The sequence below is a fragment of the Carassius carassius genome, chromosome 13, assembly GCF_963082965.1.
Source record: "Carassius carassius chromosome 13, fCarCar2.1, whole genome shotgun sequence".
In the NCBI taxonomy this organism is placed as follows: Eukaryota; Metazoa; Chordata; class Actinopteri; order Cypriniformes; family Cyprinidae; genus Carassius; species Carassius carassius.
Window position 1 is genome coordinate 19,822,027 of NC_081767.1, and position 26,079 is coordinate 19,848,105.

General features: G+C 38.4%; 2 protein-coding genes across 2 annotated transcripts in view; both read right to left on the reverse strand.

Annotated features, from left to right (window-relative positions):
• The window catches only part of LOC132156051 (caprin-1-like), a 143,718-nt gene extending 121,836 nt beyond the window's left edge, over positions 1-21,882 (reverse strand). The window contains exon 1 of the mRNA XM_059564872.1: positions 21,873-21,882. The gene's annotated coding sequence lies outside the window, so the exon portion shown is untranslated. The remainder of the gene's footprint in view (positions 1-21,872) is intronic.
• The window catches only part of LOC132156053 (tetraspanin-18-like), a 67,225-nt gene that overhangs the window by 13,502 nt on the left and 27,644 nt on the right, over positions 1-26,079 (reverse strand). Inside the window, exon 2 of the mRNA XM_059564874.1 lies at positions 13,260-13,339. Coding sequence (XP_059420857.1) covers positions 13,260-13,262 — 3 coding nt within the window. The 5' untranslated portion in view covers positions 13,263-13,339. The remainder of the gene's footprint in view (positions 1-13,259; positions 13,340-26,079) is intronic.

Genomic DNA, 26,079 nt, shown 5'->3' on the forward strand with positions numbered 1-26,079 from the left:
ATCGGAGGTGACTTGCCTTTGTTCATGAAGATCGGAGGTGACTTGCCTTTGTTCATGAAGATCGGAGGTGACTTGCCTTTGTTCATGAAGATCGGAGGTGACTTGCCTTTGTTCATGAAGATCACCGGTGACTTGACTCAGTCTTTGAACGGAGGGTCAACTGGAACCTGACTCGACTCTGGAGGGTCAACTGGAACCTGACTCGACTCTGGAGGGTCAACTGGAACCTGACTCGACTCTGGAGGGTCAACTGGAACCTGACTCGACTCTGGAGGGTCAACTGGAACCTGACTCGACTCTGGAGGGTCAACTGGAACCTGACTCGACTCTGGAGGGTCAACTGGAACCTGACTCGACTCTGGAGGGTCAACTGGAACCTGACTCGACTCTGGAGGGTCAACTGGAACCTGACTCGACTCTGGAGGGTCAACTGGAACCTGACTCGACTCTGGAGGGTCAACTGGAACCTGACTCGACTCTGGAGGGTCAACTGGAACCTGACTCGACTCTGGAGGGTCAACTGGAACCTGACTCGACTCTGGAGGGTCAACTGGAACCTGACTCGACTCTGGAGGGTCAACTGGAACCTGACTCGACTCTGGAGGGTCAACTGGAACCTGACTCGACTCTGGAGGGTCAACTGGAACCTGACTCGACTCTGGAGGGTCAACTGGAACCTGACTCGACTCTGGAGAGTTCACTGGCACCTGACTCGACTCTGGAGAGTTCACTGGCACCTGACTCGACTCTGGAGAGTTCACTGGCACCTGACTCGACTCTGGAGAGTTCACTGGCACCTGACTCGACTCTGGAGAGTTCACTGGCACCTGACTCGACTCTGGAGAGTTCACTGGCACCTGACTCGACTCTGGAGAGTTCACTGGCACCTGACTCGACTCTGGAGAGTTCACTGGCACCTGACTCGACTCTGGAGGGTCAACTGGAACCTGACTCGACTCCGGAGGGTCAGCTGTGACTCTCATCCTGTGCAGCGGCGCTGGGCAAGCAGCCATCTTGGGCCATGACTCTGTACAGGCGGCCATCTTGTACTGTGGTGCTGGGCTGGCGGCCATCTTGGGTTGTGGCGCTGGACTGGCGGCCATCTTGTACTGTAGCGCTGGACCGGTGGCCAATTTGGGCATTGGCGCTGGGTTAGCGGCCATCTTGTGCTGTGGCGCTGGACTGACGGCCATCTTGTGCTGTGGCGCTAGGCTGACGGCCATCCTGGGCTGTGGCGCTGAACCGGTGGCCAATTTGGGCATTGGTGCTGGGCTGGCGGCCATCTTGGGCTGTGGCGCTGGAACGGTGGCCAATTTGGGCATTGGCGCTGGGTTAACGGCCATCTTTTGCTGTGGCGCTTGGCTGGTAGCCATCCTGGGCAGTGGTGCTGGACTGGCGGCCATCTTGGGTTGTGGCGCTTGGCTGGTTGCCATCCTGGGCAGTGGTGCTGGGCTGACGACCACCCCGCCGGAAGAGACAGGAGTGGCTTGGGCATCCCACCGAAGCCGATGCTGCAGGTAGCGCACAAATTCCCAGAATTCCAGTGTCTCTAACTGCGCCATCTCCTCCTGAGACACTGGATCATCCAGCCCGCCATTGAAATAGTCTTTGAGGGCCACATCGTTGTAGCCCATGCCCTCGGCCAGGGACCAGAACACCTGAGCCAGGGCACCCACTTCATTTCCCTCTTGGCGGAGGGCGGTCAACCTAAGATACTTGGCTCGCCGCTCCGCCATCTTGGCTGGGGAACGGAAAAACGACATACCGCTGGTTCCTAGAATGACGGAGTCCTTCTGTCACGTTCGGTGATACAGGAAACAAGGAGAGATCCAAGTGCAGGTATGATGTTTTATTGAGGGCAAATCCAAAAGGGTAAACAGTCCAGGCAGGGGTCAAAACCAAACATAATCCAAACATGAAAACATGAAAACAAGACAAGAAGACAAGGCAAGGGCATAAGACATTACACAAGGACTCCGTAACACAGACTCAGACAGACCGGGTATAAATACACAGAAGGATAATGAGGGAACAGGAGACAGGTGAGGAACAATCAATTACTCAACAAGGAGGAAGGTGACCAAATAAGGGAACAGGAAGTGATAAGGTGACAGACACTGTGAGAAAGGAGGACATCTAGTGGAACCCCAGAGAACACAACCCAGACACTGTGACAATTTCATATTTCAAATGAAAGAACAGCAAATTCTTATTCCTCTCTGACAGTATAGTGAATTTGCCCCAAAACACACACAAATATAAACCTCCATGGAATTTTTAAGTATTATATAAATGGCCTATTTCAATATTAGAATGATGAATTTGTAGGTATACATGGGCCAGTAAGCAATTACCCTAGAAACTACACAGAACACCCTAGCAACCACATAGCAACAACCACAAAGCAGCCCTAGCATTGTTGCAGAGAGTTTTACAAAGGCAGTTACCACTCACATATCCTTCAGAAAATGAAAAAAAAATGAATCTGCAAGCTAAAAGTCACTCATCCTCGCTAAGGTCTTCCTTTTGAAAACCACACTTTTTAAAAAAAAAAATAGGTTGAAGTGACTCTCCTTGAAGCTGACACTTTTAACTTGATTAATTCACTGTCTGCTTTAGTCATTCTTATACTGCTAACTGGGACAAGATCATTAGATGAAGGGCAAGGACAGTGTGTGCTGGTCAGCCTTCCCCCATCAGCCATGAGCTTGCATACATAAAGAGCAATATAGCATGAAACACAGGATTCACAAGAGCACTGAACTTCCTCACCCTCAGTGAATTAGATGACTCCTAATTGTTCTTTTCTATGCACAGCTTGAACATCTAGTGACAAATACGCTATGTCTGTGTGAGCGTGTGTGTATATCAATAGTGCTCCATTCAAGAAAACTCAGCAAATCTAATACATGTAAAATTGGAAAACATTCTAGCTGTGTTAAGGGAAGGGATATGACAGCATGGTCTACCCAGCAGGCATCTATAGTCCCTTAATGAACCTCCAATTAGGGCAGCGTAGGTCACATGATTCTCAGCTTTGAAGTCTGCATAAGTTAAAGCAGTTACAGCATGTTCGTGAAGAGAGCAGGTACCTCACATGTATCAGGGTACACTGTAATGACTAACTGCAATATATGGCTGTATAATTACAGAAAACTTCAGTGTATAATGAGACTAATGCTTTTAGTGGTTCATCAGTGATCATTTGGATCATTTGTGTGTTAAGAACCAATGGATTTCTTGTCCTTTGAAGGAGAATTTAAATGTTGAAACGGACACAAAAGGCCTGCAGTGCCAAAGCTCATTCATTACGTTAGCATTGTGTAACTTACATTTTAAGCACAATATTACTGGTTTCTATATCTGTTTTTGCTCAGCCATTGCAAATAGAGCCAAACAAAGCACCTCCGAACAACACAGTTTCTGGATGAATAGGCATTTATGAATGACTTAGTTGAATGAATGATTCATTGACTTACTCATAAAGACCCAGGATGCATTAAAAACTGTACACTAAGTCCTTTGAATAAGTACTTAATGACTGTATGTTAGTAAATTAAATTTACTAATTAAGTAGTTGTGTTGCTTCACTGCCATTCACAAATACTCTCCTGTGGCCTCATGGGATAATAAAGTGTATATGCGTATACTATGTGGACTGAATGTACTTTGTATGCATAACTGAACCCAACCCCAGAATCCCAGAAAACAGCAGCGTTTTTAAACAATTGGGTTGAAAGAATGAAACAATGACTCACTCATAAAGACAGTCCCTTGATTAGTTCCTGAATAAATCAGCCTTTTTGAACGAACTGGCTGGTTGAATAAACGATTCAATGACTCATAAAGACTTGTTTAATTCCATAATGAATCAGCGTTTTTGAACAAATGGTTTAAATGATTAACTCAAGTGACTTTCTTATGAACACAATCACTTGTCAATTACTGTCACTTACTGGCATATCGAAGTAATATTCAGAAAGAGCAACTGTAATTCCCGCCACTTATATAAAGATTGGCAATCTGTCTGGAACATGCAACCGAAAACAAGAAGAGCAATACAAATGTGAATAGTCCTGATTCAAAACTTGTATAACTACAGTATAATAATTACCATTCAAGTGAACTACATTTACAATCGTACTGCTTATTGAACATCTGATGTGAAATTGTGTGTAAGCTTTCTAAAATGTTCTGTAGTGAGAAATGGAGTTCATTACAGAGATCGTTGTTTAGATGCAGGTGCAGGTTTCAGCTGAATAAAGCCACTTCATCTTTGTCAGTGGTTCAATGAATGCCGCACTGTGAGAAACCCAGTGGACTTAGGAAATGGTCAGTGCTGGTCAAGTGATGAAAATTAAAGAGGAAATCTAGAAAATTGTCAACCTGCAACTTCTTGTATGAGTTATAACTGCCAAGCTATTCAACATAATACATTTACTACACAAATGCTGAATGAGGTTGCTACAAAACCTAATAACTTTACAGACATACTGACTGAGAAAACATGTTTTTTTTTAGATAGAAGAACAGTTTAAATGCTTCTGCGATATATACATGCATCTGCTGCTGTGTTGAAGTTATCAAGCCCAGATGGAGAAGATCACAAGGTCAGCAAGATCGATAAGACATTGATTGGTTGAAGTGTCTTCACAGCCTCTTTCTGTCTTTCAGCAGTGTGGATTCCCCATCTCACAGTGAGTGTGAACACATCAACACTAGTTCATTAGTACAATAGGAATTTCCCATGGCACTGGACTTTTCCTTCTTATTAAATTAAACCTTAAGTCACTTGTACCATGGTTATGTACTGGTTATTTGTTACACTTTTTTAGCATTTCTCAAAATCAGGGCTTGAAAACTGCGTTCCTCTGATATTATTACCATTCCGAAACCGGTTCGGGTGGAAGAAATACCGGTTAATAACATTATTTAAAAAAAAACAATATTATTTGCCTAATAATAATAATATAATAATAATAAAGTATAGCATTTTCTTTACTCAAAAAGAAAAGGAAAAAATAGAGTTCTAACGCTTAGTCACAGCCAATAGGCTACAGCATCATCATCTCTAGATTTTGGCCAAATGTAAGCTACTTAAAAAAAAAAAAAAATAAATAAATAAAAATTCTATCAACACTTTAAAGACAAAGTATTTTTAAGATATTTAAAAATATTTGCTGCATTGTTAAAAGGGGAAAAAAAACTTATAAGATTTTTGAGAGTAAAAAAAAAGTCGCGGCACAGGTCGCATTTTATTAGCCCTATTACTTCCGAAATAATAGAGGCTAAAATGCCTGTAGTCTAAAGCAAAATGTTTAAAAACATTATAAAAACAGTTATTAGTTTAGGCTATAAAAACGTCAATCCAAAAACAAATTAATCTAAGGTGAAGCTGATGCCTACCTCTCTCTTTCGGCACGAATCCAAATGTTTCCATGTTCCCGACGTATCTGGTTGCTAAAGTGTTATTTAATATAAAGAATATAGAATAATAGTAAATGTATAATAAGTTACGCTGTATATGCGTCCGAAAGTTGGACTCCAACTTTCATTCTAAGAATTATTTTGAGGTTAATATAGCAAATGAAAACTGTTCAGCTTCCGGGAAATTTGAGAAGCTACGCTAGGCTATTTTAGTTCCCCTCACTCCACAACAAAAAATTTCAATTAACAGTATTTAGAAAAGAACAAGAATTAAAAATATAAGAAGCTATAGCAATATTAACAACAAACTAAAACTAATTAATTTAGGCTAAAACGAAACTGAAACCAGCGGGTCTCTCATTCGACACAAAATCAAATGTTTCTATATTCACAATGTATTTGAATGACAAATGATTATACAAAATAGCCTAGTGTTTATTATAGCCTAATGTTTGTAAACATTCTGTGTCTGCATTATGTCTATTTCTGAATGAAATAATTTTTTTCTCTCTAAAAAAACATATAGGCTATACAAGTTCTCTCTCTCTCTCCATATATATATATATCTATCTATATCTATATATATATACGCGTAGCGTATTTTAACCATTCAGCAAACCATTTTAAATATTTTGATAATTTACTGAAAATAAATAAATGATTTTTAAACCGTTTAACTGATTATTAATCGGTCAAAATTAGCTGATACACTTTGCTGCATTCATGCACTCAGAAACCGGTGACTGTGAATGAATCAGCAGAGCTTGTACAAGCTTTTGTCATCGCTGAATCTTTCTCAGACGTTTCCAAATGTTAGCACATCTATCTGTGCATGATGATATCCATGACTCCGGCGAGCGGAGCTTCTCAAAGTTGGGAATTATCAAAGGAGAGCTGCGGTCCTCAGTTGGGCAGGAAAGGCTAAGCATGCTGGCACTTGAGTGTCGATGCACATGCACCGACGCCGAGAAAAAAAGGGCCTTTTTGCGCTGCACTCAGGCCTAATTTGGTCTTAATCCAGCCCTGAAGGCGGTTCATTGTCATTGAGACTTACCTATGATGAGTTCACAGCTGAGAGGACATTTCACTCGCTGGCTTCAGCGTCACATTTGCATATGCTGTACTGCTGGAATTCGTGATTGGTTGACAGCAAATTTCAAATATTAAATGGAACGATAAAATAACGTCATTAACCGGTTATCGGCCATTTCAAATGTGCGATTCTGTTCGGAACTATAAAATTTGATTTCGTTGCTGTTTCTGGTTCTGTTCCTGTCAAAATTTCGTCCGTTTCCAGTTTTCGTTTTCGTTCCTTGAAACCGGTTCGGAGCCCTGCTCAAAATTATTAAATCTGCGAAGAAGTGATGCACTTAGAAAACTATTTTGTGTTGCTACATGTTACCCTTTAAAAATAACATCATATTTTCAGTCTTGAAAGAGCAGTTGCACAATAATTTTCTTGGTAATCAAAAACATCCCACACTGCATAAAGCTGGGCAATGAATGTCCAAAAGTGAATGAATTTCCATTTAGGAATGTTCCCAGGAACCCTGAACCTCAAAACCACAAAAAAAAAAAAAAACACGTTTTCCCCAATGACAAAGGATCTCAGCTGGCAAAAGATACAGCATTGACTGCCAGCACAGGAATAGAAAATTAAAACATTTCACTGTTTGCGACTATCACTTTTGGTGACACGAACAACAGCAAAATTTCAATGGTATGCTAATGAGCTCTGTGGGAATGCAGTGATTTGCCAACTGATACAGCAACCAATAAAAAAAACGCTTCCAGAAACCAAAAGTATGAACTTGTAAACTTTAAGCTATTTAATGGATGTCCATGTCAATGGGTTCTAGTGATTTATTGTAGGTCAGTTTGTTTCCTACAAACATTTGTGGTCAAGCTGATCTGACCTAAAGAGTGAGGTTTGCATTTGTGCTGAGTTGTTATGTGAAGGGAGAAACACATATGGACAGTTGGACCACAATCACTATGTTCAGCATGTCAACGCAAAGTAAGTCCAGAAAAGTCCACAAGCCCTACAGTGCAAATATCCTCCCCATTCCCTTTCACCTCTTTCCAAACATCACATAAACTCAGGAACGTGAAATTCAAACAGTTCACTTCCACACAATTGAGCTCTGATGTTCATGTCTTACATCTTAGCTGATGTTGGAAACAGGAAAAAAATATTTTTGCCAAGAAGATAAATATGGAACCACAAAGCAAAAGTTTGACTTCAAACAGGTAGGGACTTCAGCAGATTTTTATGATGGCTTGCCTTCTACAGGCTAGTTTGGTGGGGGGTGGAATAGGTGGACAGCTCTTTGTTTCTAAATGGGTGTCTGGCGTATCCACTTAACACCAGTTCCTGTCAGAGCAAACACGGAAGCAGCAGACTTCTGCAGATGGAGCACAGCTTGCACTAGCATTTGTCTAATGAGTGATCACTCACTGGCCTGTCAAATATGCCCTCTGGAGGAGGACCTCTGGTCTACCATGAAATATGGAGTTTGTTGACACTCCATGTTGAATCAGTCCTGTAGTGCATATGTTTGGTGATGACAGTCATAAACATAAATGTAGACAGATGTCAGTGATAGTTATTAGAAAATACATGGGAATTTAGTCTTGGTAGGCACTGTGGATTGGAGTAGTGATGTTCAATTACTCAGTTGGAAAGATGCATTCCTTCAAGCAACATTAGATTTCTGAAGAATTTGTGCCACAATAAATATATTAAATCAAATCATGTGCTTCTCCAGTGACAAAGAGCTCAAAGAACAGACTGTTCATTTTTCTAACAGCCTAAAATAAAGAAAAGCTGCCAGGATCTCTAGGGTACACAAAAAGGTTAACAATGGTCTTATTAATCCACTGATCCACATCCAAGCAATGTTAGGTAAGATGGGGTAAGATGTTGTCTCCACAAGATTTTTTTTTTTAACCTTGGTAACCATGTATGAATACATATTTGTCATTTTAACTAAACTTAGGGCTGTTGGTGGTGCTAAAGATATTGTTGGTCATTCATTTCATGAATATTAATCACAATGTCTGCATTCGCTTGAAATTACTTGCTGAAATCAAAATGGGACGATCATAGGTGAGCACCAGCCAATGAGATTGCCATTTACTGCGTATTAGTTCCGCCCACTACTGGAGAGACCTGCATATCTTCAGCTTGTTCTTAAAAGCTGAAGAATTCCAAATGAACAAAGAATATCATTTACATGTAGCATGTCAGTTCTGCATGGTATGTAAGACTCTGTCTCTCTCTCTCTCTCTCTCTCTCTCTCTCTTTGCGTGTGTGCTCTCAGCCTTCACACTAGAGTTTACGGTACGTCAAATACAGGTATGCTGCGCATCCATTGAGATGAACTGAAAAATACTGGTACAATGGTCTCAACCTTAGAAAAGTAGATTAAAAAATAATGCAGATCCTAAGAGACTGTAAAGGGAGTGCCCTTTTCCAGGGTCTTCCATGTAAATTACCTTCTGTTCCCATTGAGGTGTAAACTACCCTGGTCTGGGACCTAACCTAATCAAATTCAAATTGTGAGTTTCTGTCTTCATCTCGGGGGATGTTTGTCTTGGTCTGAGGTATTTAAAGGATTGCAGCAAGAGGATCAGGGCGATTCTGTAGCCAGAAAGCCCGTAGTGTGGTGTGTCTCTTCACTTCATACTATGTATTTTCTAAGGTCAGGTATGCATATTTTACGTTTAGATTAATCTTTGAGAATTTGATGTTTTATAATGCTATGATTTGATATGTTTCAATTGGATATGTAATTGGCAGAACACATATTTACCTGACTGATAATAAATTGTTACATTTGATTTTATTCTGTTTTACTCTGTGATTATTGACTCTAGTAGATTACATTGTATCCCTGTTAGCAACATGAGCACCCGAATGAACGAGTTAATATAAGAGTAGGAGTTAACTAGAATAATCAAATGTCAGAAGAATACTAATTAAAAAGGCATATAACCAATTTGCATTTCAACCTAAATTCAAGGTCATACTAAAATGGAGTCAGATTAAATAATACAATTGAGTCAGACTTGAGTTTAACCTTAATTGAATAACTCTACGCGCTGAAAGACCAAACACATAGGAAACCTTCATCCAGCACCGGATACCTTCCTTGGGCCGAGTGCCTGGACCTTACAGCAAGTGAAAATACATCTAGGCTAAACTTATACTTAGCCTCCAACTAGGGCTGGACGATTAATCGAAAAATAATCAAAACCGAAATTCATAACCTCTAACTGACGTAATTTTCCCATGTCGGTTATTTCATTTTTTTAAATCCTGTTAATACTCCCCCCCCTTAAAAGCACACTAGCCCATGTGTAGCCACATGACTCTGCTCTCCAGTCAGTGGCATAAAAGCAAAACACGGAGGTGAACGCCGGTTCAACACATACTGACGGCGCGTGATCGGTGAGCCTTGCGTCTTCACTAAACTTTGTCAGTTGTATTTGTTTTATGGTTTGGACATTCAAGCGATTAGATGAACGGATGTGTATTATTATATCGAGCTACCATGTTCACGCAGCTGCATTATGGCACGAACACTCATAAACAGTAGCTATGAAGATCACGCGCACAGAGGAACACAGAAACTAGTTGTCAGCGCTGTCCTGTGATTTATCACTAAAGTAGCTTAGAATCTCAAAACTTATTATAGCATGTTTGTGTGCAGCGCACATGCGGGTTCCCGGTTTGTGTCCGTTCTCGGACTGTTCTGTGTATTTTAACTGTAGAAAAGGTTGTTCCGAGTCCAAACTATGATACAGAAAACTACATCAGTATATCATCATAAACACAGCCGTTTTTGTCTTACCTGAACATAAACAGATGAGAAAGAAAACACACATGTTCAGTATTTTGCTTAAAGAGACAACAGCCTAATAAACACACTGCCTGTCATTAATGTTAATCAAAGAACAAAAGAAAATCATTCACTGATCTTGACTGAATATATTTAATAACTTTACTTGATTAATTTTTATTTATAAAAAGAAAACTATGCAGTGTTTTTAAACTTTTAATTACAGTTTCTGTACCTGAAATTTAGTTTAGTTGTATTAATTTATGATATTGCTAATTGATTTGTTTGTTCCTTTCTTATTACTGACCTATCTTATTACTTGTCTTTAACACTTTAATATTTGAAATTTATATTAATCTAGTTGTTTTTGCTATGGTATTTTTTTTTTTTTTTATCACAGGCAAAATTCCTCTTGCAGAGTTTTGTAGGCTGCTGATTTTTGCTCATCTTATTCAGCTGCAACAGAATGCTTTGTAAAAATGTAATGTAATCTAAATGTTTGACTTAATTTTAAATTTTTTTTATCTTATTGGAATCGAAACTAGGAATCGATAAGAATCGGAATCGATAAAATTCTAACAATACCCAACCCTAGTAAGAAATGTTACGAACATAGATAAAATAACTTCTGATAGTCAATCATATTTACAGCACAAACCTTGTCAGTGAACTATGAGGGCAAAAAAACAAAACCGAAACAAAATAATCGTTCATTAATTGTAATCGAGGTAAAATGTTTAATTAATCGAGGTTTTGATTTTAGGCCATAATCGTCCAGCCCTACCTCCAACTCACACATTGGCGAGTAAAATCTAAGAATTTATTAGCCATTGCCTAATGTGAGACATCATTTAGTCATACAGAGTGAAGATTTAGTCACATATGCCAATGATTTACTCGCAATGTAGAAGGTTGAGATGGATGGAGATGATTATTATGGAGAGCTACCATCTGTAATAAAGCGCAATCAGTTTAACTTTCGAAACTTTCTGCGGCATCTACAAATGACAGCTTCCACAGTAAATACACGATGGCTGATTTACATTTCCATCTTTGCTTTCTTTGCCAAATAAGCATAAGAACACAAAGGGCAAAAATAAGTCAAACCACAAATCTTCATCAACATAGCATTTTGCTTATTTGGCATTTGAGGGTTGGTTTTCCGGGGGTGAACGGAGCAGTTGATGCATCTCTGTCAGCAGGACCTTTAACTTTGAGCACCACATATGTGTATTGCTGGTATGTGGGTGGAATTTTAATGCATTGAGTTTTAATGCAAATCAGTTCCCCACAAAGACCGGCTCCCAGCCATGACAGAGAGAAATAATAGATGCCGCTTCAGTATAAGACAATCACCTCCCTGCTGTTGGCAGTGTCACAATGGCTTTGTGCACCAACAGCCCTCCACCAGCCAAACAATGCTGTCAACATGATGATTTCACTGCATTTCCACTCAGTTAATTTTTGTGTTACATTTTCTTTTTAATGAAGCTATCTGCTGCATACGGTGCATGAAAAGTGCACTGTGTGGAACTGGTAAAAATTACTTGCAGGGATTGGATGTTGTATAAATTGATTAATTTACAAAGCAAATAATGTATAGCAAACTCACTGCCCTGAATTGATAAAATCCCATATATACAGATTAAATGCAAAGAGGAACTGATAAAGATTATCATAGCTGTGAAGAGAAATGCATTCCTAAGCACAAAGAGATGACAGATGTAATGCACAATACAAGAAATGCCAAATTTGCTAATAATTATTCACGATTTTTATTCATCCAATGTGACAATGTCTGTCACACTCTAAAAATAATGATGTAAAAACACCATAAAAGTGCCTTATGTGAGACTTCTGAAGTCATATGTTATCGAGTTTTTCACAGAAAATGTTCCCTTCTGCCAAAACTCTGAAACCTTCATATGCATTCAGATTAAAAAAGCACCAGGTTTGACCATCTTGACACCAAATACCATTGAAGCAAAACGTGACAAGCAAAGTTTAAATATACAACATGGAGAATGAAATCTGCTGCTAAGAACTGGAAATATTTTCAGTGAATAATAAGCCTAATTTGAGTCTTCTTCACACAGAGCTATGGAATGATTTCAGAGTACTTTGAATCTTTTGCACAAGTTATATGGATAATATTTATGGTTCTTTTTGAATTGCAAAGAGCAGTGTAAAGATTCTTCAAAACCTATCCTTTTGTCCTAATGTGCAGCAACATTTACCATTATTCAATGGCTTTTTGAAATTCAGTCATTTCATTGGGAATTTTTCATTATGGTGGTTAGGATTTAAAAATGCAGATTAAAATTTTTTATTTATTTTTATTTATTTTTTTAAATGGGCTATTTACATCATGTGAAAATAATGCTAGATACCATTTGCAGTAAGTATGATCAGCAACTAGTAACATTTTATTAACACTAAGTTCAAATGTTTTACGTGCTCTTCAAACAAAGTAAATATAAGTAAAGTGAGTGAAAAAAAGTATGGTGACCCATACTCAGAAATCGTGCTCTGCATTTAACCCATCCAAAGTGCACTCACAGCAATGAACACACACACACACACACACACACACACACACACACACACACACACACACACACACACACACACACACACACACACACCGTGAACATGCACCTGGAGCAGTGGGCAGCCATTTATGCTGCAGTGCCCAGGGAGCAGTTGGTGTTTCGGTGCCTTGCTCGAAGCCAGAGACTCGAAACCCCCAACCTTAGAGTTAGGAGTCAAACTCTCTAACCACTAGGCAACGGCTTCCCATACAGTAATATTCCTTGTGGTATTTAGGGTAAAATATCTAAGCAATAGTGGGTGAAGTTAAAATAACCTTCGCAAACAAAGTTGGCTACAGAATGTTAAAACAGAATGAGGGTCTTTTTCAGTTGAACTGTCCCTTTAAGAACATCCCTTTAAGATTGTCTGTTTTGGTTAATAGGCAAAAGCACCTACCATGAGTTCTTTGATGTAGTTCAGGATTCAGGTCAAAAGATGTTATGCCTCTGGTCTATCTTTCCGTCTGTTCTTATTAGCTGTGAAAAGAAACATAACCAGAGGTCACGGTATATATTTAACCACACCAAACAAACAGCAAAGCAAATTCATATCCACAAAAGCACAATAAAACATGCAAGACGGAGGAAAAACAGCACTCCTCCACACTGAAAACTCAGAGGAGAGCTTGGCACAGGGCAGATAGTAAGTATGAATCTTGGAGTGCGATGAGATTGAGGATTCATTATTGATGACATTCCCTGTGGTGCACTACTCTGAAACAGCATGAGCGTGAATATTTCACTTTGGCAGCTTGAGTAAAGAAATGAACTGGGACAGAATGAGCATCACACTACACAATATTAATGTCTACCTTTACTTCCATTGCCTGTTTAATTGCTCTACACTGTTCGACGCCAAATTGATTGCATTTTGGCTGTTTTGCTCAGTGTTACTACTCTTGATTAGTGTCGAAGGTCATGAATAATTTATTAGAAACAGCATTCCTAGTTAATTACCTGTAGCCAATTCTGGTTGTTGGAGAGGATCACCAACCATGTGCAGCTTACAAGCATAAATGCTTTAACTTTCTGCTATTCACATTTTTTTGCCACAAGTGTCTCCCAGTTTAATATGCATCCACAGCGGAGGACGCGAGCCGGGTCCCGGGCGATGACTTCTCCCCCTCCTGCCTTCGACATCTCCATCCGGAACCGCTTCGCTCCCCTCCGCGAGACAGGACGCGACGCTGTGATGATCGGAGACTCCATCGTCCGACACGTAAGTGCTACGTTAGCCGAAGGTAAAGTGCACACTCATTGTTTGCCTGGTGCTCGTGTTCTCGATGTTTCTGCGCAGATACCCGCGATCCTGAAGGCCGACGAGAGCCCCAGAGCGGTCGTGCTTCACGCCGGGGTTAACGACACCACGCTACGGCAGACGGAGACGCTGAAGAGGGACTTCAGCAGCCTGATCGAGACGGTTCGCAGCACGACGCCCGCGGCGACGATCGTCGTGTCAGGACCACTGCCCACGTATCGACGAGGACACGAAAGGTTCAGTAGACTTTTTGCTTTAAATGAATGGCTGTTGTCATGGTGTAAAGAACAGAAACTGCTATTTGTTAATAACTGGAATCTTTTCTGGGAGCGTCCTAGGCTGTTTGGCGCTGATGGATTACACCCCAGCAGAATCGGAGCGGAGCTGCTCTCTGACAACATCTCCAGGACACTTCGCTCCATGTGACTAGTAAGACAATTCTCTAATAACTATTATGATGAGTTTTGTTCCACCCGCTTAAATGATAAAAGTACTTGTGCTGTAAAAACTATTAAGACTGTGTCTGTTCCCCGAATAGTGAGGTCAAAATATAATGTAGGATCTAGAAAAAATCTTATCGTAATTAAACCAGAAAAAAAATGTAAAGTAAATGAACAAAAACAATTTTTAAAGTTTGGGCTCATAAATATTAGATCACTCACACCCAAAGCAGTTATTGTAAATGAAATGATCACAGAAAATAGTTTTGATGTACTCTGCTTGACTAAAACCTGGCTAAAACCAAATGATTATTTTGGTCTAAATGAGTCTACTCCACCAAACTACTGTTATAAGCATGAGCCACGTCAGACTGGTCGTGGTGGAGGTGTTGCAACAATATATAGTGATATTCTCAATGTTACCCAGAAAACAGGATACAGGTTTAACTCTTTTGAAATACTTCTGCTAAATGTTACACTGTCAGACATGCAAAAGAAATCTAATGTATCTCTTGCTCTGGCTACTGTGTATAGACCACCAGGGCCGTATACAGAATTCCTAAAAGAATTTGCAGATTTCCTCTCAGACCTTCTAGTTACAGTTGATAAGGCGCTAATCATGGGAGATTTTAATATTCACGTTGATAATGCAAATGATACATTAGGACTTGCGTTTACTGACCTAATAAACTCCTTTGGAGTCATGCAAAATGTCACCGGGCCCACTCATCGTTTTAATCATACACTAGATCTAATTATATCGCATGGAATCGATCTTACTGCTATAGATATTGTACCCCAATGTGATGATATTACAGACCATTTCCTTGTATCGTGCATGCTGCGTATAACTGATATTAACTATATGTCTCAGCGTTACCGTCTGGGCAGAACTATTGTTCCAGCCACCAAAGACAGATTCGCAAATAACCTGCCTGATCTATCTCAACTGCTATTTGTACCCAAAAATACACATGAATTAGACGAAATTACTGACAACATGGGCACTATTTTCTCTAATACATTAGAAGCTGTTGCCCCCATCAAATTGAAAAAGGTTAGAGAAAAACGTACTGTGCCATGGTATAACAGTAATACTCACTCTCTCAAGAAAGTAACTCGTAGTCTTGAACGCAAATGGAGAAAAACTAACTTGGAAGTTTTTAAAATTGCATGGAAAAACAGTATGTCCAGGTATAGACAGGCTCTAAAAACTGCTAGGGCAGAGCATATCCTCAAACTCATTGAAAATAACCAAAACAATCCAAGGTTTTTATTTAGCACAGTGGCTAAATTAACAAATTACCAGACGCCACCTGATTCAAATATTCCACCAACGTTAAATAGTAATGACTTTATGAATTTCTTCACTGATAAAATAGATAACATTAGAAATACAATAGCGAATGTAGATTCTACAGCGTCTAACACTTCAGTTTCATCCATCGCACCCAAAGATAAACTGCAGTGCTTTACAAATATAGGACAGGAAGAGCTAAATAAACTTATCACTGTATCTAAACCAACAACATGTTTATTAGATCCTGTACCCACTAAATTACTAAAAGAGTTGTTACCTGTAGCCGAAGAACCGCTTCTCAATATCATTAACTCGTCGTTATCTTTAGGTCACGTCCCAAAACCATTCAAGCTGGCGGTTATCAAGCCTCTTATTAAGAAACCAAAGCTAGATCCTAGTGTACTGGCAAATTATAGGCCTATTTCAAATCTTCCATTTATGTCTAAAATTTTAGAAAAAGTTGTGTCTGCTCAATTGAGCACCTTCCTGCATAAAAATGATCTGTATGAAGAATTTCAGTCAGGTTTTAGGCCCCACCATAGCACAGAAACTGCACTTGTTAAAATTACAAATGACCTGCTTCTTGCGTCAGATCAAGGCTGCATCTCATTTCTAGTCTTACTTGATCTTAGTGCTGCGTTCGACACCATAGATCATGACATACTCATAGATCGATTACAAAACTATACAGGTATTCAAGGGCAGGCTCTAAGATGGTTTAGATCCTACCTGTCCGATCGCTACCATTTTGTTTACTTAAATGGGGTGTCATCTCATTTATCATCAGTAAAATATGGAGTGCCACAAGGATCCGTCCTAGGTCCCCTTCTATTTTCAATATACATGTTGCCCCTTGGTAATATTATTAGAAAATACGGAATTAGCTTCCACTGTTATGCTGATGATACTCAGCTATTTATCTCAACGAGACCAGATGAAACTTTCCAATTATCTAAGCTAACAGAGTGTGTTAAAAATGTAAAAGATTGGATGACAAATAATTTTCTCCAATTAAATTCGGATAAGACAGAGATATTAATTATTGGACCAAAAAACACCACACAGAATCTTGTAGATTACAATCTGCAACTAGACGGATGTACTGTTACTTCCTCTACAGTCAGAAATCTGGGTGTTATATTGGACAGCAATTTGTCTTTTGAAAATCATATTTCCAATGTTACAAAAACGGCATTCTTCCATCTTAGAAACATTGCCAAGCTACGAAACATGTTATCTGTTTCTGATGCAGAAAAGCTAGTTCATGCTTTCATGACCTCTAGACTGGACTATTGTAATGGACTTCTAGGTGGTTGTCCTGCTTCGTCAATAAACAAGCTACAGGTAGTCCAAAATGCAGCAGCTAGAGTCCTTGCCAGGTCAAGAAAATATGATCATATTACCCCAATTTTACAGTCTCTGCACTGGCTACCTATTAAGTTCCGTATCAGTTACAAATTATCATTACTTACCTATAAGGTCCTAAATGGTTTAGCTCCTGCGTACCTAACTAGCCTTCTACCACGCTACAACCCATCACGCACCCTAAGGTCACAAAACGCTGGACTTTTGGTAGTTCCTAGGATAGCAAAGTCCACTAAAGGAGGTAGAGCTTTTTCACATTTGGCTCCTAAACTCTGGAATAGCCTTCCTGATAATGTTCGGGGTTCAGACACACTCTCTCTGTTTAAATCTAGATTAAAAACGCATCTCTTTCGCCAAGCATTCGAATAATGTATCTCTTAAATTGTGAGTGTAGTTGCATCTGCATTTTTATTCTTTAGCTTGGGTTAAACTAATTTTACTTTGTTGGATCAGCAGCAATGATGTCTCTATTTTGTTTCTATGTTTTGCCACGGGATTTACATCCCGTGGTAACTAGGATTTACACAAGCTCCAGTCTGCATCCAGAACACCTGAGAAGAGATGATGCTGACCCTCAGAGGACCCCAGATGATGCTAACCTTGAATCAACAAACAGAACTAACAATTATTGCTACATGTGTGACTGCATCCTATAATTACTATTAATTAATAATATTGATAGTTCATCATCTAGCTGACTACGTCTTGTATTATTATTATTATTATTTTTATTTTTCTAAAATCCTGTCAAACGTGCACAAACTACTAGCTACTACTAAATATTGTAGAAACATAATTTTCTGTAAAGTTGCTTTGTAACGATTTGTATTGTAAAAAGCGCTATACAAATAAACTTGAATTGAATTGAATTGAAAATATGCTACTAGCCAATTAAAATTCAGATGTTCTTGGCACACTTAAAAATAAAGGGTTTTTACTTCTCTTCAGTGGTTCCATGAAGAATCTTTAACATCCATGGAATGGTTCCACTCCACAAAATAGTTTTTTTATAGTGGAAAAGGGCTCTTTAGAAAACTCTTTAAGAAATGGTTCTTTTAAGACCTGTACATTGAAAGGTTCTTTGGGTAAATTGTTCTTTTATGGCATCACTATAAAAAACTCTTTTGAAACCTTTAGTTTTAAGAGGGTGGCCACAAAAGCATTACTCATGATAGCACTGAAAGCTTTGTGAAGACTGCAGCAGATTTTTCCTAAATAAAGATGTAGGGAGAAGAAAAAACATAAAAGAGGTATAATAAAATCCAAGATGTTCATGTTTTAACTTAAGTAAACACAATGAACCCATTTCTTAAGAAGTGTTTTGTAGACAAATTCTGTTTCAACTTTGACCTGACAGACCAGAATTTCCCTTGTTCTCCAAGCACGCTACACTCCCTACAAATTCATGTACAGAATTTCATCAGTTTATACAACAGTTGTTTCTATAGCGACACACAAGAGGAGAAAGTAAAGCAGCAAAATAGTACAACAGTCCATTTCCAAGAAGTTTAAGGGTTTTCCACTGAAATACAATACCCACATTTTGAAGCAAGATTGCACTTACAAAGAATAAAAGAAAAGAAAAAAGAAACACATACTTATATTCTTTTATCTTTTGAACTTTGAACTATCAATCAAACAAACCTGTATAAAATTTTCCACAAGCATAGGGAAACTGTTGTCAACATTGATAACAATAAGAAATGTATCTTCAGCAACAGACATGATTGCAAAGATACTAGTTAAACAGAACTGAGATGATGACATCACTGAATTCAATGATGAACTGCCTTTAACTGTCATTTTGCATTATTGACACACTGTTTTCCTAATTAATGTTGTTCAGTTGCTTTGACGCAATGTTTTTGCCATAAGGAATAAACTATTTTAAAATGCATTAATTTTGAAAACGGTCATTTTAAATTGTTATAATTTTTACAGTATTCAAATAAATGTATTCTTGCTGAGCACAAGATACAAAAACATCTAAAGAATCTCACCAACCCCAAACATTCAGATCAGACACTCGGCGCTCTCAATCAATTTACATATTTGAATATTTTGTAATACACTTCTAATGTGTCATCTTATATACTTATTATATATTTATTATAATTTTATTTTTTTAATCTATGAAATATATGGGAGAAAAAAATTAAAAAACAATACAAACAAAGTTGCTCGAGGTTTCCTTTAATCAAACCTCTTTTACCAATCTCTTTCACTGCAAAATCAATGGCATTCAATGGCATTTAAGATCGACCACAGTGTACACTGATTGGTCATTCCCTGGTAAATTGATATGTTTCTTCTGACCTTACAGTCTGAGGGGACCATGTGGTCTATAATTGTGTTCTCTATACTCGCAAACATTGTTTCCTCCATCGAGAATCAACAAGGGGTTTGAACAAAAGATCTCAAAGGGCACCTTTTCAGTCTGTGGTACATTTGAAAAATGCAGGATGACTTAAAGTTCAATGCTAATAGAGGACCATAGAGGATGGGCAATAAAGGATGTGCTTGTTGTTATTTGTCATTATACATTCCCACTGTCCTATACCTCTTCCCTTCTCCGGTTATGATCATGCTACGCTATTCACATACACGAAGAGTGACACATCCTACTAGCATTTCTACAGGATGTCTGTCCCGCTGGAAGGATATGATAGCCGGGCTTGCCAACTGTCTATAGTCATTCGAAGCATATGCCACTTTTAATCTCATTATTCAGCTAATAGATTACAGTATATTCCTAAATTAAGATATTATCATTATTAAAATACTGGCATATTGTACTACAGTTCAAGTGTTTGGGGTTGGTTCGATTTTCAAAGTTTTGAAAGAAGTCAAATAAATCAATAATGCAGTAAACCAGTAATATTAAATAATATTTTAATTTAAAATAACTTTTTTTATTTTTTTTTAATTACACAAATTCTTCCCAGAAGCACCCATTGTACTTATAAAGAACCTTTAATCACCTGGGCAATAAATGACAAAAACTATCAGAAGTGTAAATTGCTTACTGGACTATGGAAAGCCGAAAGGGTCAAAAGAATTTTTATTTTTATTTTGGACATTACTTTTTAGGTTTAGCAGCTCCAGCAGTAATACTGAAAGACTGACTTCATAATGTTTCAACACTTATTTAAGTGTATCATATTGCAATATTTTTTTCAATCGATAGGCTTTTGCAGATGTCTCGAGTGAGCCCCAAACACTTTCTGATACTCGATATGGTCTCTGAATTATATTGATAAAACATCAAGTATGAACTCAGCACATATTTAAGTGACTTCTCTGCTTCAGACACTTGATCGATACATTTGATTGAAACATGGCAGGATTTGCTTCGTCCAGGTGTCCTCTGACCTTGTGTCAGACAGGGCCTTTAAATGCAATCCCTTGAGGAAAAGGAGGCTGTCAAAGCGTTGAGAGAGTCATATGGTACAGCTCCTGGCACAACACTCTGTGCTGTGATAATGACCAGCTCTGTACACACTCACTTAGTGTTTTCTCTACGCAGTCTGTTCTTGTCTTTCATTATAACCTCCCTCTCCTTTTTCAGGCCCCAAGGCCGAGTAGACCTCAGTCTCTGGGGAGAGACAAGGTTCAGGGCATCAAAACAAGCCTTTGAAGCCAAGTGATTAAACCTGTTGGAATGGGCCAAAAGGGCTTAAAGGTGTTGGGGAGTCAGCTTCTCCAATTAGGCACAAGAAAGGTTATTAACATGGAAGCCAAGCAGTCTATGAACCTCTGTTTTCCCTCAGAAATGGTTATGCAAACAACATGCACACAGGATAAATAATTAGCTAATGATTGACTACATTGATTCATTATAAGGAAAGATGTTAGATGAATATGAATTAGTACAGTCAAATGATTAATCATGATTTATTACATCCAAAATAAAAGTTTTTGTTTACATAATATATGCCAGTGTACTGTGTACGAATATACACACACACGTAAATATTTTTAAATTAGAAACATTCATGTTTGTGTATTTATATATACATAATAATGTACACAGTACACATGCATATACAGGTGCTGGTTATATAATTAGAATATCATCAAAAAGTTGATTTCATTAATTCCATTCAAAAAGTAAAACTTATATATTTTTATATATAATATTATATATAGTATATATAGTATATAGTATATACTATATATATATAGTATATTATATTCATTCATTACACAAAGACTGATATATTTCAAATGTTTATTTCTTTAATTTTGATGATTATAACTGACAACTAAGGAAAATCCCAAATTCAGTATCTCAGAAAATTAGAATTTTACTTAAGACCAATACAGAGAAGGGATTTTTAGAAATCTTGGCCAACTAAAAAGTATGAAAATTAAAAGTATGAGCATGTACAGCACTCAATACTTAGTTGGGGCTCATTTTGCCTGAATTACTGCAGCAATGCGGCGTGGCATGGAGTCGATCAGTCTGTGGCACTCCTCAGGTGTTATGAGAGCCCAGGTTGCTCTGATAGTGGTCTTCAGGTTTAAGGTCAGGCGAGTTTGCTGGCCAATTAAGGACAGGGATAACATGGTCCTTAAACCAGGTACTGGTAGCTTTGGCACTGTGTGCAGGTGCCAAGTCCTGTTGGAAAATGAAATCTGCATCTCCATAAAGTTGGTCAGCAGCAGGAAGCATGAAGTGCTCTAAAACGTCCTGGTATATGGCTGCAATGACCTTGGACCTCAGAAAACACAGTGGACCCACACCCGCAGATGAGGCCATTCTTAAAATATTTTTGTTTGCTGTAACCTGACCGACCCTGTAAATTTAGGACCGCCTCAAATCTTTATTTTTTTTGCTTTTAGTCCGACCGACTTGCCGGTTGTACGTTTGCGTAAGACCGGCCAATTTTTTTTTTACTCTTCAAACAACCAATACAAAAGCATTAATTATATTTTAGTAAGTATTGTAAATATATAAATTGCCTAGGCCTACATACAAACGAAGGCTACATTCTTTCTTTAAAAAAAACCCGTGACGTCATCTATGTTTACATGGATGTCACACTATGGGCTGTGCGTTCGCTTCTTCTCATACTCTCATTCACTGTCAACGGTTCACGCTTGGTAATGATGGCTGCGGCTGCAGTAAACAAAATGTTTGCGGTCACTGTTCAAAGTCATACCGGTTCGGGCACCATAATACGTCTAAAATCATTCATTAAAACACTTCGACACCGCTTTAACTTAGCACGAAGTTCTGGAAAAACTGTGCCCAGATCTTTTCCCATCCCTTCTCCCATCTAGTCTAAAACCTTGACCGTGTCGACTGTCACTTTATGTTCGAAAATCTATTGCACGAATCAACCAACACAAGTTTCGAAAACAAAATAGGAAATTGATTTTAACGACCTTCGCTCGGAGCGCGTCCAGTTTTTTTTGGAACACGCGTCATACAGCAGCTGCAACTTCGGACACACGCATAACAGCAAATAATACTTCTGCACAATGTTTCTCTTTTTACAACAGAAATGTGTATTCTGCCGGTATTCAGACAGTCTCATGCATACAGATACAGATTTGGGCTAGAATCGTCTATGCGATTTGTTGTTGTTGACATTTCTAATCATAAACACAGCCATGTTGAAGCCTGCAGTAAATGTTTTGCGTTATGGCAGTCCACTCTGCTTATTGTTTTTCGAGAATGTTGCACTCCTGTTTGTCAACTTCAGGCCAATAAATCATCAGAAATATTGGTCTTTACCAATATAGTGAATCTTTACATTCGTCCTGCCTGTTGTCCGTGGATTTACCTATATTTGGTGTTATTTGCTGTATAAAATGCATCTAGACATGCAAAATCGATTTTACAATCGATTCAATAAACACTTGTCACTCAAATCAAACAGGATTTTTTTTTCACAAAAGTGACAACCCAAGAAAGCAAAGTAAACGGTCTCTCATTTGTAGGTTGCATTGACACCTAGTGGTGGATGCAAGTAAAAAGGTTTACCTCATTTTTTTTCTTCTCACCTGCAATTCATGCAAAAACATGTTTTTGACAAAGATTTCAATTTGTTTGTGGTCTATATAGCCTGCATCAAAATGAGGTTTGCAATGATGCGCCCGAAGGCACGGGTTGAAGACCCAGCCAGTGATGTCAAGATATGCTAATTTGCTTAAATTCTTACCTACGTAATCACCATCACCAAAATTGTACATTTATTTTTTATCGTTGAAACTTGAAAAAAAAAAAATAGACCTACCTACCGACCAGAGACGGATTATCCATAAGGGCACTTGGGCCAGTGCCCAGGGGCACCAACCATTCACAACAACTAGGGGGGCACCACATGATACAAGCTTTGAAAATATTTTTCGTAAATTGTTTTATTATTAACTTGAAATTCTTGAAAGACCATACATAACTCATTTATGAACACTAACTTAACAACAATAATAATAATAATAAATAATAAATAAATAAAGATTACATGACCACTATCAGTCCCCCCCTTCCGTCCCTGTCAGAGTTGAGTTGGTCCACAACAAATACGCGCAAATGTGTAATTTTTTTAACGGCTACAGAAAATGAATCAAAATGGACAGACGTCAATTGAGTGGTTTTGCAAAAAGAAAGTTAAAGACAAGGACTCTACACGTTTAGCTACAATTCAAAATGTTCCAGGGATCGAAAGTTTTTTTAAAACGAGTGAAGAATGAGCTCAGGACGAAAATGACACAGAAGCGATTGAATGCAGTCTCCCTGTTTACCATTGAAGTTAAAGTTAAAACATTACCGTCTACAGCCGCGAGAGGGCGCTCTATGCTGCTCAGTGCTCCTGTAGTCTACCACTGAAAACATAGAGTGCCCTCTCGCGGCTGTAGTCGGTAATGTTTTCTCTTGTTTCTTTGTTCTAAATAAATGCGACTTATAGTCCAGTGCGACTTATATATGTTTTTTTTTTCTTTGTCATGACGTATTTTTGGACTGATGCGACTTATACTTAGGTACGACTTATAGTCTGAAAAATACGGTAGTTGGATAAGTTAATAAATTACATTTGAGAAATCAAAATGGGGGGGGGGGGGGGCTTTTTTGAGGTATAGTGCCCAGGGGCACCACACTGTCTTAATACGGCCCTGCTACCGGCCCTTTTTTTTTTTACTGTTACTGCAAACCAAAATATTTTTAAGGATGGCCTGACATGGCACTGCAAACGATCACTGACTGTGGAAACTTTACACTGGACCTCAAGCAAACCACGTGGATTGTGTGCCTCTCCTTCTCTTCCTCCAGACTCTGGGACCCTGATATCCAAAGGAAATGCTAAATTTACTTCCATAAGAGAACATAACTTTGGACCACTCAGCAACAGTCCAGTACTTTTTGAAGCGAGATGCTTGTGACGCTGTCTGTTGTTCAAGAGTGGCTTGACACAAGAAATGCAACAGCTGGAGCCCATGTCTTGCATACGTCTGTGCGTAGTGGTTCTTGAAGCACTGACTCCAGCTGCAGTCCACTCTTTGTGAATCTCCCCCACATTTTTGAATGGATTTTGTTTCACAATCCTCTCCAGGGTGCGGTTATCTCTATTGCTTGTACAATTTTTACTACCACATCTTTTCCTTCCCTTGCCTCTCTATTAATGTGCTTGGACACAGAGCTCTTTGAACAGTCAGCCTGTTTTGCAATGACCTTTTGTGTCTTGCCCTCCCTGTACAAGGTGTCAATGGTCGTCTTTTGGACAACTGTCAAGTCAGCAGTCTTCCCCATGATTGTGTAGCCTACAGAACTAGACTGAGAGACCATTTAAGGGCTTTGCAGGTGTTTTGAGTTAATTAGCTGATTAGAGTGTGGCACCAGGTGTCTACAATATTGAACCTTTTCACAATATTCTAATTTTCTGAGATACTAAATTTGGGATTTTCCTTAGTTGTCAGTTATAAACATCAAAATTAAAAGAAATAAACATTTGAAATATATTAGTCTGTGTGTAATGAATGAATATAATATACAAGTTTCACTTTTTGAATGGAATTACTGAAATAAATCAACTTTTTGATGATATTCTAATTATATGACCATCACCTGTATAATATAAACAAAATATTTTATTTTGGATTAATCGTTGCTTAATCGTTATTAATCATTTGAAAGCACTAATAATATAAATCTCTCATCTTATCAATAGATAGCAACTTAGTTTAAAATGGTTTCAAACAACCATAAAACAATTGTTGCACTGTTACAAATTCAGCTATACTACTAATTTGCAGCATTAATTGTTATAAGCACTATATAGTCCCTGCTAAAATGTAAAACTGTTATGGGAAGCAAAAAAAAGTTATTACAGTGTTATAACAGCTATGAGGAGAAGATTTCACAGTGGGCGAGGCACCTTACCATATATGGTGAAATTTTTTTAATTGTTGAGCATTGCATTATATGTCATTTTACTGTAAAATAATGTGGAATCTGGAAGTAAAAAAATGAATTACCATATAATTTGCAGTGAAATACTAACATTTACAGATGTTCATATAAGACACATCACATATATGATTGTACTTTAAATAATGTTGTTTCTTGTTTTTTATTAGTAGTAGTGCACATTAACATTTTGCTATTTAATGCTTATTGCAATATTTTAGTGTCATGTTTCTTACACTGATTGTGTGTTGTTTTGTGTTTGACTCTATTTACGATTGACTATATGTACTAGAACAAAAGGTACAAAAGCTGTCACTAGGGCAGTACCTTTGAAAGTACCCCTAAAGAGTGCATAGTTCATAAAATATTAGTGCCTAAATGGTACATTTAAGTATCTTGAGTTTAAGTAGTGAACATTTGTACTTTTTTTTGGAGTTTATT